General features: G+C 40.2%; 1 protein-coding gene across 11 annotated transcripts; it reads left to right on the top strand.

Annotated features, from left to right (window-relative positions):
- The first annotated feature begins 293 nt into the window (after nt 1–293).
- On the top strand, nt 294–10,358 carry LOC135487898 (uncharacterized). 11 transcript variants are annotated; one of them, XR_010446898.1, is made up of 5 exons: nt 294–463; nt 831–1,630; nt 1,936–2,136; nt 3,550–4,058; nt 4,535–4,616. XR_010446898.1 is itself a non-coding variant. In XM_064772094.1 (5 exons), exons 2-5 carry the CDS (start codon nt 881–883, stop codon nt 9,905–9,907), a joined length of 1,413 nt encoding a protein of 470 aa, XP_064628164.1. In that variant the 5' UTR covers nt 294–463; nt 831–880; the 3' UTR covers nt 9,908–10,358. The 11 variants fall into 11 exon arrangements, 10 of the variants coding, with proteins under 10 accessions (XP_064628164.1, XP_064628171.1, XP_064628168.1 ...); XM_064772094.1 differs by lacking the exons at nt 3,550–4,058; nt 4,535–4,616 and adding exons at nt 6,659–6,875; nt 9,663–10,358; XM_064772101.1 differs by lacking the exons at nt 3,550–4,058; nt 4,535–4,616 and adding exons at nt 6,659–6,875; nt 10,221–10,291.
- The last annotated feature ends 593 nt before the right edge of the window (nt 10,359–10,951 follow it).

Here is a 10,951-nt window from a genome sequence, read left to right as displayed (position 1 = left end):
GGATGAGTCAAATCGCCATCCCTCCGAAATCCCTCGATGTGTCTATCGAGGATGTGTCAAATCGCCATCCCGACATCCCTCGATGGTGTGTGTATATCGAGGATGTTTCAAATCGCCAAGTGCATGCGGACTGTAGTAAGAGGATAGATTGGGTGTTCGGAAATGTTTATCCATGTTCATTTTTAGAAGGATTAAGCTCTAGCATTGTTATCAATAGGACTAAACATCATTAGATACCATAAATACACTAAACTTATTGTCATCTTTGCTAAGTTTTTAGATAAGTATGCGAATTTAAGGTCACATTAAATCCGAAAACCCTTACCTGTTTCGGAAACTCAGTGTTTTCAAAATGGCGGACAGCCACCCTCAAAATATTTTGTTTTTGTGAATTATTCTTTCTTTATATGCAGTCTATGTCAATTTAGGATTTGAAAAGAAGTTCAGTTGATGCGGTGCTATTGTAAGAACTACCAGAAGTATATTTGTTGTTTTCTGTTTTGTCCTTTACGTTGCAATACAGTGTTTTTATAGAGTCGCCGGTTGATGAATGGTGGTTGGCCTGAGCGCTGGTAGACGGCGCTGCAGTGAAGGACCAGCCAATATGGTGCATGCTAGTCTTTGTTCAAGATCAGAATAACTTGGGGGGAATCAAGGCCCCATAATACTTGAGTCTTGAATATTGAGACTAGTGCCTAGTGTACTGTAAGACGTTGGGGCATGGGCATGGCATTTGGCTTCATGAAAACTAATCCCATGCAGCAACAGCGTCAAAAGGAAGTTTTGAGAATAGTGCCATCTTGGTCATATTCTACATTGTTGTTTTTCAGTCTTATAAACCGAAGTTGGTTTCCCATACTTGCATACTATTACAAAGAAAATGGCGCAAGAGAGAGTGACCATAACTGGTGATATCATTGATGATTTCAAGAGTGAGGGAGATCCCTCAGAACCTGCGAGAGAAAACATGCTGGTGGGCATGATCGAGTCAACATCTGAACTGGTGGAGGAATCATGTATTGTGGATGGACGCTTCAAAGAAGTTATTCGGGAGAAGGGCAGTCTGATGAGTCAGACATGGACAGATCTATTTTCACTAATGAATCAGTATGAAGCTGAATTAGTAAATAAAAGTGGTGAAATAGACATCAGGGAGGCTAAACTAAAAAGTGAAGAAAGTAGACTAAATCTGAGTGCGCTGAAATCTTCAGAACCTTCACCAGTGATAGCGGTGCTACAGCAGGACAATGTTGAAAAAGACGAAAAAATCATGACTTACATGGGAGAGATAAACAGTTTAGAAAAAGAGCTAGCTGAATTAAGAAAAGAATTGCAGTTAAAAGACTTCCATATACAAACAATTGAAAAGGAGTTGGCAAGCAAGGATGTAGATATTAGCGGTCATGAACAACGAATCAAAGTGCTTGATCGACGAATTTTGGATCTTTCAGCAGAAATCAAGAACAAAGACTTTGTTATTAGTCAGGTGTCGAAACAAGTTCGTTCCATGGCGACACCTGGTGGAAAATCATGCTCAAGGCAGTCGAGAAAACGACCAATTCTGGTGACGTCTGGTTCTGCTAAAGTATTGAGAACAGGAGATGACTCGGCATCGGCCATTTCTCTCCGAGTAAGTTGGCTTGAATGACAATGTCAACAGTGTAGTTGTTTGGTTTTGTTTTTGTGGATGACAAAGAGCTCTACATTATGTATGCTGCTGCACAATTTGGTTGAACATACATGTAGATCTGTGATTCTGTCCACGTTTTCTGACCCACAAATGAAAAGTGATACTACAGTATGTTGACAGCTTTGCCAACACAATGCCAATGGGATATTCCACTTTTGGTAAATGCAGTCATCTAGTGTTTTAGTCCTCATCTTTCTTTGTACTCCTGCCGTTGATTTTATCTAAATGTTGAAATTTTTTTTCAGGCCTCTCCCAGACAAAGCTCTTCATCACAAAAAAATGACAATTCCCGATCGTCCCCTGAAGATAGTGCTGAAGATGACCCTAAAGACACAGATTATATATTAGAAGGTGGTGCTGAATCAGTCGATGACGATTTTGACAATCCTGAACCAGAACCATCGACGAGTGATGATCTCGTTAAAGTGAAAACGGAACCAACAGAGGTAAATATTGATTTCTTTTCCATCATACTGTTGTAACTTGCGTTGAGGAAGATGATGGGGTCATATTTCTTCTTGGCAACTCATACAAAATTCCAAGAAACATATTTGATTCGACGAGTGCCTGATAAAACTCGATCGCTTTTGCTGTGATCTATCGATATGATGAAAAGGAAAGGACATGAATGATATTCCCCGTGAAAAATTGAGAATCTTGAAGTCGAATATTATCGTCCTCGACACAAAGTTATGACCAGGGTTTGTCCATGTATCCAAGGGGTTTCCCCCCATCCATAAAGGAAAATTCAAGATTTGAATAAATATGGAATTATCAACAGTAAATCGTGGTTTTGATTTCATGGTGCCCAATTTCTGGCCCAGTTTTCATTATATGTGGACAAGCCTGCAAACTATCCAATAAAGTAATCAGTCGTAGCTACGTTTATTTTTTTTGAAAAGACTAGCAGAGACACAAATTTAAAACTATCTAAAGTAGAGTAGGACCTCTCTATTCAGGATACCCTCATGAAGAGTGCTGTCCTAAAATAGAGACATGTCCTGATTAGAGAGGTCAAATTGAATGGAAACGACCAATTTGCGATCACCAATGTCCTCAACAGTGTCTTCTAAAATAGTTGAAACATTCTGTAGACATTTCTATAAACCCTGTTGTGTTATTGAATTGTTTTTTGTCTGTCTCTCACCTTGTTTATTAATAGTGCGAAGCCGCATTCATGGTATTTTTACAATGTACTCAAAATGCTGACCAGTCAGGTTCTTATTTTGCTAATTCTTCGACAAGTTGAATAAATCGTCTTCATTGTTCATTCATGTACAGTATGTTCAATATATACAAAGATTTGACTTTCTAAAACATGTAAGAAGAGTGTGTTCCTCTTCAGGGACCTGTAATGGAGTGCATGTACATAATTTCCTCTTTGTTTCCTTGGTTTAGTCATTTTCATTCTCCTAAAGGCGTGCGTTGGTATGGTATGAGGTTACACTCAATGGAACAGGCCTGCAAAGTACCATGTGACATCAAGGATTGATGTAAATTTTAAACAAGCGGAGTCTGATAACGAATTCTGACGTTAAGAATGCAGCAACATGGACGATATTTTGCACCTCACCGAAGGCGTTTTCCAATGAAGAAGGGCCCAGACGAGGGGTCTCTGAGCAAAAGAACACCAACAAAACTATGCCGGATCTGTTATACTCGTGGCGTGAGAACAAACAAAGGAAACGCAATTGATACGATGTGGACTTGTGTCGACTGCCCCTCGAAACCAGGCCCTCGCATTGACAAATGATTTAAAATATATCACACAGAACTTAGTTTTGCTTAGCCTTATAAGTAATGTCAGCTTTGCCAAATCTGAGAAAGGTGTGAAAACTGGGTCCTTGTTATAATTGCAGGATATGGAGGAGTGTGCTGTCCTTGAACTTTGTAACGCGGAAAGTTATAAACATAGCGATAGAAGTGGACATCATTATCATAAAGGACGTATGCATCGCCATGTTGATGACGTTGTTCGCCTTACTGGTAGACATTACCCTGTTAAGGCAAAAATGAAGGTCGGGAAGGAGTTATCAACAGGCAGACAAAGTAGAAGTCAAAAGCGATGTCGAGTTTGTTACGCTCGGGGTATAAAGACAGAAAGGGGTAGCAGAGTCGAAACAGTATGGATTTGCGACGACTGCCCTTCAAAACCAGGCCTTTGTGTCAATCAGGGTTGTTTTAAAATCTATCATACTGAACTTGACTTTGCAAATTCAGCGGAGTGAAGAGACTGCACCTTCATACATGTAGATGTTCTCATTTGCAAAGGAGGAAAAGAACATCATCAGGATACAAGATTGTGACTTGACTATGCACCGTGGACGACCCTCACTGTGTGGACCTTGATTGGTCACACTTAAGACAGGTGAATTGTGGCTAAAAGGGTGGCGTCTTCAATTCATTTTAGATGTGATGACCTTGGTTGGCCTGGAATTTTCAGTTCTTACTTTGAAAAGCTTTGTGAATAAGATATTGAGAGAAGTTCTTGACATAGGACAAATAATTCAGTTTGATTTTCAGGCGAGTTGTTGGGCGTCCTTTGCAGATATGGAATCTGCATCAATATGGCATGGGTGGTGATAATTTATTAAACTTGCTTTGTCACCGTCTTGAATGTGTTGGCTTCCTGTGGTGAGGAGTTCTGTGCAATGTTAAAGCAAGGTCAATATATTTGCCTCGGTTTGAGTCCAGGACATTTTGGTACTTGTTTCACTTGCAACCAGTTGCACCTTGTTCCACTCTGGTGTACTTGTGTGCCATGTTGGTTTTCATGTTTGGTGTCTAGTGGGATCAAACTTTGATCTTGTAAAATACTCACTGTTGATCCTTTGCTTGTTGCAGGAGTCTGGCTTTGAAGTTTCTATGGCGAAATACCACCGAGGAGCTGAGTCTGATTATCCCACCATGCCATTGCCATATCCAGTCGCTGTCAGTCACACTCTTTCCGGCTCACCGGTAGTCTATCCTAAGGACTCCAAGAAAACAATGACAATCGTCCACCACAAGACAGACCTTAACAGTTCCCCAACCATGACACCCTTTTCTCAGCAGACTCTGAACACCTGCAACCCGCCTAAGTATAACATCATCCCGAACCAACAGTGCATAACATCAACCGGGGTCCATACCCTGGAGCGATTACCGCCGACGAAACGGCGTAAATATTCGCAAAAACGTTGCCGTGTCTGCTACAGGCAAGGGAGGAGACGGGAAACGACCATGTACTGTCCGACTTGTCCATCTAATCCTGGTCTATGTGCTGGTTCTTGTTTTGAGATATATCATACGCTAAGTCCAGCTGAGTATGAGGCCAAACCAAGCTTCTTGACACCAGAAGATGAAGCCAAGTCGAGTGCGCTCTTAGTGGAGCACTCGCATTCCCTCCTGGAAGAAATTTATGGCATAAAGACGGAAAGTCTAGATTCCACATTCAATGAAAGTGTCTCGGGTGACATGGACTTGTCAGTGAAGGGTAGTCCAACTATGAATTTAGAGACAGAATGATTTTGCTTGGACAGTACAACAATAAAAGTGTTGTAAACCCAAAGTAATGGTCAAATGATAGTCTTGCTGCACGCTGCACCATGAGAAACACTGTTGGTGGTAGTCTTAGAAGGTTCTATTTTGTCAAAGAATTGTCAAAACACAGGAAATGTCTCAAAGGCCAGATCAAGGTTGTTTTGACATTATTTTTGTGATTTAGTCTATGCAATGAATTGTACAATTTATGCTAATAAAAGCTCTCGGTATGTGTAGGTGGGGGGGGGGGGGTAACGGGTAATGCATCATCTGCTTCATAGATCAAGCTCAAGTAGGATTTAAGATTCACTGTCAGTGGTTATGGTTAATGAGAGAATTTGAGAACTTGAGAATGGATCAAGTTTTGATTGATTGTCACAATTTTACAGATTTTTGTAATATTGCTTGAATGATAAGTTTGTTTTATGAGATTCTTAGTAAATGCAAATGTGTTGGAGTTCAAATTAATGCATTTCATGAAATGATATATTTAGCTAAAAAGTAGATGGTGAAATATAAGGACTTCAACTAAGTTCAATTGCAATTGACGGTGCCTCAGTTTAATGTTGTATAAATAAGAAATATATCAAGAAATTGATTGAGATATTGAAAATGGTACTAGGTAATATTATTAATGGGAGCATGGCGTTTTTTGCCGCTTTGTTTCAGACATTATCAGTCGTTTTGCTTGAATGCGCTGTGATGATGAATTGTATGACACAGTCATTGTAATCAGATTATTGTGTTCTAGTTCAAGTCGATGCATTTTCCGTTTCCTCAGATGAGATCATCTCCTCAGTACAGCCAATCGGCTCCCATCGTCATACGATTCATTCAAAAATCCTGTCGAATTCACGTATTAATTTACATCAATTGTGTTAGCTGTGCTATGTAAATGACCTACCAACGAAAGGTGTTCAGTTCCTTTGGATCACAGTGTTGTCATCAGCCATTTTAGGCCCATGCAACCGGTGCCGTTTACTGTTAAATTTTCTTATCTTGCATTGTAAGAAATTTGACCTGAAATAATGATGAAATCCATGTTGTAATGGTATTCTGAATGGAATAAAAATGATTTTTACTCTATTTCACTCTATTTTCTTTGACTTTGTATCTCTTTCCTTCAAGTCATCGATTCATAGCGACTTGCTTCAAGGACTCTTCCATTCCTCTGCACCACTCATTGCAGTGCTGACTACTCATCTCTGAGACAAGACCGTATTGAAGTAGTCTTATTTCCTCCAGTCACATATAGGGCACAGAGCCCCATGATGTAAATTCAAATAACTCCTTGATGGTCAACTTTTGCAAGTTCATAAAATGACCAGAAATTTATTGCAGCAGAAGCCTTTTGTTGACTCCCAGAAATCAGATAGGATTCTGCCCCCATCCTGACAGAGTCCCAACCCACCAGAATATTTACAGACATCTATTGGATATTTTCAGAAAAGAAGAACCCGGTCTTCCAAAAAGTTAAAGATGTACCCATGTTCCCGCTGCTCGAAAGCTACATGTTTTGTGAGTCCGACTCTACTGGATGAGCACGCAAAGAAATTCCATCAACGATCAGAGACAATGAAAAAAGGAAATCACGAGTGCAGTATTTGTAGTCAAAAGTTCAAGGTTGCATGGAACCTCAAGGTCCATATGTATTCCCACACAGGTAGCTACCCCTTTAAATGTGAAGTTTGTGGGCGTGGCTTTGCTAGGAAGACGAGCTTAACGGAGCATTTGTTGGTGCATAAGCAGGTGCGACCTCACCGTTGTAATTATTGTAACAAGTCGTTTACTTCTAAATACTCTCTGAAGGATCATTTGAAAACACATACAGACAGCGATCATGCGTATTGTAAAATTTGTGACAAGTCCTTCAGTAACAGCAGTGGTATTCGGTACCATATGAAGGCACATGAAAACGATAAGAAGTTCATCTGTGAGTTTTGTGGCAAATCTTATGTCAATAAACAGGAGTTGTTTACCCATCGTATGGGCCACACTGGTGAGAGACCTTTTAAGTGCCCTGGATGTGAGATTGGCTTTCGACGCCAGGCCTGTGTCAACCGGCATGTTGATTCTCAAAAAGTTCCGAAAAATTTAACTTGTGGAGAATGCAATGAGACGTTCGAACTCAGGTGTGCAGCTAAAAAACACGCTGAGGAAAGGCACCCTAAGAGTGGGCAGAGTAACAAGGCTACCAGAAAGTTGAAAAGACAAGAAAGCCCGACTCCATTGGAAGATTGGCCAATCAAATGCATTGGTTGCAGTGTCGGATTTCTCGATGAGTTTGGCCTCAAACGCCACGTGGAGTCGCAAAAAGATGCAGGAAACATTACTTGCCGAGACTGTAATGAGATATTTGACTTGAATTGTGCATTTAAGAAACATATTGTAGAAAAGCACCAGTCGGAAGCTGGTGATGTTGCTGCTGTAGTTCAACTGGAAATGCAAGATGAATCTGGACTTAAAATTGATCTAACAGATGATCCGAATGAACTCGTGGAGGAAGGCGGAGTTGTACTGGAGGGAGAGATAACGACAGTACCACATGCACTGTTTGAAACAAGTTCAGAAGTTTTTTTGGTGTTAAAATAATCAAGTAGAAAGGAGACATTCCGTCTGGCCTTGTAGATGAGAGCAAAATTTAATGTGAATCTTAGTAAAAAGGAGAGATCGTTTTACTTTTTTTCTGATAAGGGTGGTTTCTATTACGATCGTTTGCTGTTCAGTTTTGACCTTGAAAGGTAGATCAAAATCAGAATGTTTTGGCATGATGACCTGATGTGAACTCAAAATCAAATATTGTTGAGCCAACACCGCATAGATTCCATTAATATCTCAATGATATAGATTCATTTTCAACCCCAGTTTACCGTAGATACAGTCCCAACCTTATTGAAAATCAGCACCTGGTGGAGTTACTGTTGGTGCCTTATCATCGTACAGTGAATGCAGCTTCTGACAAACTTTTACTTGCAGTGTTGTATCTGAAAAACAGGTTGCGAGACGGCCAGGTTCACTCCCGTTCAGTTAATGAAGGTTATCTCTTACAGACTTTGCTGAATGTGTCTCAAATCAGTCGAGGACGTCGAGATGAGAAGACGATTTCTTCAGATTGACGAGGAGACATTTTGGAGAGATTCGAATGAGTTAAAGAGAACAGTCGTCATTCTGTCCTCGGGCAATGTTGTGTGTGCCTCAGGAGATAGCAGAATGAGAAAAAGAATGTGAAGTAAGCAAAGCAAAGAGATACCTCATATTACTGTCCTTCAGGCATTAAGCACCTACTTCAGTAACTTGACATTATTTTTTCACTTCAGGGGGACGTGGACTTTCTCAGACAGGTTGATCTATCCGGTAACTGGAGAAAGACAAGACTTGAAGATGACATATTTAGATTGACGGGCCGACATTTCATAAAGCGCTTTGGACAAGTAAAAAAGAACAGCACATCAGTGGTCACAAGACAATGTCATGTGTGCCTCTGGAATTACCAGAACGAAAACAAAAACATACCAAAACACCGTACAAACAGAAAGGAGACGTCATATTACTGCCCATCGTGCCCCTCTCAGCCGCCATTATGTGTTGGAGAGTGCTTCGAGCTTTATCACACCAAACTGGATTTCAGATTGTAAAATGATATGTCCTTATTTGGTTCCTGTATCTCAGTCTTTCGAATTTCAAACAAATTCTAGGAATTGGAATAAAAATGTTCTGGATTATTGTGATCCAATGGATAATCATCCGAGTGGAATGTGGTCAAATTTCCATCATTGGTGAACAGTTGCACTCTGTTCCAATGAAGTTCTTGGATATTTACTTTTTTTATGTTAATACTGTCAGATTAGCGCTAGCGTCAAATCAGACTGTTACGGAGCTCTATAAAATACTTTATTCTTACAGCTAAAGCAAGTGAGCAATCACGTGGTGGCAGTGAGTTGTCCGAGTTTAAACCTTATGAACAATCAGTAATGTGACATATTTTCTCACTTCAGGGTGTAATTGACTCAGTGTTGCAAGTAGACCTTTCTGAATGTGTCTCAAGCCAGTGGAGGACGTCAAGATGTGAAGATGACATATATAGATTGACTGGAAGACATTTCATAAAGAAAAATGAACAAGTTCGAAAGAAGAGCTGTCATGGGGCAAGAACTGTCACAAGACAATGTTGTGTGTGCCTCTGGAATTTCTGTAACGAGAACAAGAATGTCAAACAAGCGAACAGAAAGGAGACTTCGTATTACTGCCCTTCGTGTCCCTCTCAACCACCATTGTGTATAGATGAATGCTTTGAGCTTTATCACACTATGATGGATTTCAGAACTGTGAAGTGTCATGTCAAAATTTAGCAGGGATACCTCTTGGATTTCTTCATCTAAAGATGTCAAAGTCATTCTTGGTTTAAGTGACCAAATAATTAATGGTCTGATCACTTTACATGTATTTGCAGGACTTTATGAATATCGATTACCCAACAAACACGACACCGAAACCATGTGCGAGAAGATTCAGGGAGGACGAGCTGTTCCGATTAACTGGGAGACACTTTCAGCATCGAATGGTTGCGCCGAATGGGAAGACGATGCAAAGACGATGTCGCGTCTGCTCCTGGAGGAAAGACCTGAGGCGGGATACGACTTGTTATTGTCCGGCTTGTCCCTCAGAACCGCCATTGTGTCTTGGACGTTGTTTTGAAATTTATCACACGGTGAAGGATTTCTGAGGGGATTGTCTGATCTTAAAGTCTCTACAAGTAACTGGTTCCTGTTTTTGTCCGATTTTGGTTTTCCAAACAAACAAACGGATACAACTTGTTATCCTTCATCTTGGGCATTGTCACCATTGCTTTATCTGAACTGTGCTTTTGAATATATCACACTGCAGGCCTCTTATTTCAAAATTACAAGGGCACCGTATTTTATAGCCATTTTGGCTTTGCTATTTGAAAATGTGAATGCTTTTCCTGATGTACCGCCAAGTAATGAATGTCTGGTTAATCCAATTGCAGAGTGAGGACGTCATCGACATGCCAAGTTCTGATCCCATGAGACAAACCACAAACATTCGTTTCAAGGCGAGACTAAATCAAGATGACTTCTTCCGATTGACAGGGCGGCATTTCCTTGGTGTCGATACGTCTTGCAACAGAAGGTGCTGTGTGTGTAGTATGAAGAACAAAAAACGGAAGAAAACAAAATACTTTTGCCCTTCGTGCCCCTCTAGACCAGCATTGTGCATCCGTGACTGCTTTGAGATATATCACACACAGCTGAATTTGCTGGAAGTATCAACATCTATGATCAGTGTCAAAACCTGAAATCCTAATGATATCATGTTATCAATATTTGTCAAATCAAAAACTGTGTTAATACTTTAGAACAAACACTGCATTATGATCTTGATTGAATTTAATTTGAATTTGAATTTTGCAAAAATTATGCCTAAATTGTGAAAATATCAATTGTTCTAGCAACAATGGACATATTCCAAATTGCAGAATTTGTAAACAATCTGCGCATTCTCTTAATGTGGACAGTTGTGTGTCTGCATCGGTCACAAAAACCAGTTGTTTTAAAGAGATTCGTTCCCGTTATGACATCATCGTCAGAATAACTGAACATGATCTACATGTATCGGATCGTGTTGAAGACTGGAGAATGAAAGCTGAAGATATGGACAAACTGGGCCAATTTGGTATTTGTCTGTTGGTGAAGTCTCATTCCAGTTGAGACATCCGTT

This window comes from Lineus longissimus, chromosome 5 (assembly GCF_910592395.1).
Source record: "Lineus longissimus chromosome 5, tnLinLong1.2, whole genome shotgun sequence".
Lineage (NCBI taxonomy): Eukaryota > Metazoa > Nemertea > Pilidiophora > Heteronemertea > Lineidae > Lineus > Lineus longissimus.
This window is presented reverse-complemented; position numbering and strand designations above follow the sequence as displayed.

Bases quoted from the DNA above. Each gene is read 5' to 3' on its own strand.
- LOC135487898 (XM_064772091.1), top strand. From the start codon at position 881: ATGGCGCAAGAGAGAGTGACCATAACTGGTGATATCATTGATGATTTC. The intron at 1,631-1,935 runs GTAAGTTGGCTT...ATTTTTTTTCAG, and splicing joins CATCGGCCATTTCTCTCCGA to GCCTCTCCCAGACAAAGCTC. The intron at 2,137-4,534 runs GTAAATATTGAT...TGCTTGTTGCAG, and splicing joins TGAAAACGGAACCAACAGAG to GAGTCTGGCTTTGAAGTTTC.